Source organism: Halyomorpha halys, unplaced genomic scaffold, assembly GCF_000696795.3.
Source record: "Halyomorpha halys isolate HHAL.00 unplaced genomic scaffold, Hhal_1.1 Scaffold910.1, whole genome shotgun sequence".
Classification (NCBI taxonomy): domain Eukaryota; kingdom Metazoa; phylum Arthropoda; class Insecta; order Hemiptera; family Pentatomidae; genus Halyomorpha; species Halyomorpha halys.
The window spans coordinates 126,280-128,804 of record NW_027106583.1 but is presented as its reverse complement, the minus strand read 5'-3'; the positions used below and the strand labels follow the sequence as shown (position 1 = coordinate 128,804).

Here is a 2,525-nt window from a genome sequence, read left to right as displayed (position 1 = left end):
TGATAATTATCTAATGTAGAAAATAAGTGTAAAATTACATACGGTAGTTATATATTTTTTTATTATTGTCATTACAGCCATAGAAACATGAAAACATAGTAATGGTAGTGTCTTACCTAACCAATAAATATAAATGTAGTAGGGGGAAAGTATTTCCATCTTAAATAAAAAGCACGGTAAAAAAAAAATATTATTTCAACTTGACGTATGGAGGGAAATAAGTAATAGCTTGGTGATGTGCCTACCGAACTAGACCTTTTAGTTTAATTTCTGACTTAATGTGTCTCATGGTACAGATTTCATTATACTACTGAATTGATGTATAAAAATAAATTAAAACAAAACAGTTTTTTTTAAATAGTTGGATTTTGAAATAAATGACATATGTTAATACAATAATCTTGCTATAAAGCAGATAAACATTTTAAAAACTAAACCAAGATTTTGGTAATCTTATCTGATATTTTTTTATTAATGAGTATAACTACAAGATGAATAATATTTCTATTATATGTTACAGCTATATAAACCACTGGATACTGTTAGTCAACGATTTTATGTAAGTAATCCTTACAAAATTTAATATATATTCGTTAGTGAATTTACTTAGACAAAAAAGTAAATTTAAGTGAGATTTCCATGACGTTATTTCTCTAAAAGCTCCCTATTGGTTGAAAGGAGTGGGAATGGTGCGCCGAAGCAGCGTGGGTACGCATCCGAGTTCATTCCGCCATTGTTTCTCTCTGTTAGCGTCTGTCTAGCATCGCTCTATTCAGTTCTGAAAACTGCGTTACTTGTAAGTACTTTGCTTGTTTCTTGGGATCGATTTATTGATATATTCTCATATGTTTGTTTCATCAAGACATTTTTTACAGTTCGAGGGCTCAAGGTCGTCGTCTATAAACCGGCACTTAATCGAAGACTAAGATCTTTACTTCAAAAATATGGAGAACTCAAATAATACTCAACCCCAAGAAAACAACCAGCCTGCTCAGGACAATACCAAAGTCAATGAGTACATCAAAGAGTTATTGAAAGAGAAAAATAATCTTGATCCATCCAAATCTCCAATTGCCATGCGATTGTTAGAAGAAGGTAAACTCATGTTTTACTAACATAGTCATAATAAGTTTATCTCTATTACAATTTGCATTAAATTATTCTGGTTATGTTTTCACTACTTAGGTATTGTTAAGAAAATATGTATATTTAACTTGTTTCCTCATATGATGTTTAAAGGTTATCCAAGCATTAATTTAGTGAATGCAGTGTGTTTAGCTATTTTCTCATAAACTAGTGTGCTATTCGAAATTTTAGCTGATGAAGGTCTCTTATATTTTATGTATAGTGGCATGGGTGGCTATATCTTCTTGTGAACTTGTAAAAGAACTAATAACTGTTCCTGAAAGAGTTTTATAATTACACTTTATTAACATATTTTTTATAAATGTGTTCTAATTTACTTATTTTTATGAGTTGATTTGATAGGCTTATTGAGGGTATCCTCGTTTCTGCAGTACTTAATGTTGTTATTTCATTCCTTAACTAAAACAGTAAATCTGTTAAAAGTTTCAAAATTGTAAATTTAATTGGAAAAGCATGTCTTTGGTAATAAACGATATTCTTCGTTGAATGTGGTATAATTTTCTGAAATTTTTTTTTAGATTCTATCATCATTTCAAAGGAACATTTAATTGTTTAGGGTGTTTAGTGGTATCATTAGTACATGATTTGCCCACAGCAACATAATGATTTGCCCACAGCAACATGATTAGCCCACAGCAACATAATGATTGTCAGTTGGTTTAATACAATATTAACAGGGTGTAGAGTTTTCTATTCTTTATAAATAGCAAAAGTTTGTATTGCTTATTTTTTGTTTCGTTCTGTTGTTTACTGTCTTCTAATTCCTTTCAGGCCACTATATTTCGCCTTGAGTCTTGATCTACTTATGGTAGTTATGATACAATCATAGAAAGAGTTGTACATTGTCAACAGTTTCCATTCCCATCTAGTGCCATTAATTATTGATATGAATGTCATCAATATAACTGTTTGTGAAGTCCAATCAATTCAAACAAAAGCTAAGTGACCAAATCTTTGATGTCAACCCATTGTTGTACAATGGGTATAGAATATATTTTTGCTGACATTTCTATTTTCTTTTGAAAGTTAATTTCATAATTAATGTTTACTTTATCTTGAATAATTTACCATTATATCACATTATATCTTAAGGATACATATCGGTCATAGATAACTTGTAGCAATACAAATTATGTAGTAGTTGGCTGTTATATTGGTTGCTTATCTGTTATTTGTTTAGTAATATATCATTGAGTGTATGAGCCGCCTATAAGTGGTAAGACTTCATACCAATTTGAGTTCTATTGGCGGTGCCGGTTTGAATCCGGCCTAGGACATTGACTTTTTTTCATTAAGTGGCGGTACAACAAAATAAAAAACTTTGATCCCCAACCATGGTTAGGACTCCACTGGGTGTCGGTTGAAAAAAAAAATATATA

The 2,525-nt window shown here is 30.5% G+C and overlaps 1 protein-coding gene across 5 annotated transcripts in view; it reads left to right on the top strand.

Annotated features, from left to right (window-relative positions):
* The first annotated feature begins 360 nt into the window (after positions 1–360).
* Positions 361–2,525, top strand: part of LOC106687063 (KH domain-containing, RNA-binding, signal transduction-associated protein 2) — a 39,370-nt gene continuing 37,205 nt past the window's right edge. For 3 of the 5 annotated variants that reach the window (XR_010842755.1, XR_001344114.3, XM_067044965.1), the window contains exons 1-4: positions 361–447; positions 521–559; positions 679–796; positions 876–1,095. Coding sequence is in view for 3 of the 5 variants with exons in the window: in XM_067044965.1 (XP_066901066.1) it covers positions 945–1,095 (151 nt within the window). In the remaining 2 variants the exon portion in view is untranslated. Of the gene's footprint in view, positions 448–520; positions 560–660; positions 797–875; positions 1,096–2,525 lie in introns of those variants that run through there. The other 2 variants (XM_014430744.3, XM_014430745.3) reach the window with 2 other exon arrangements.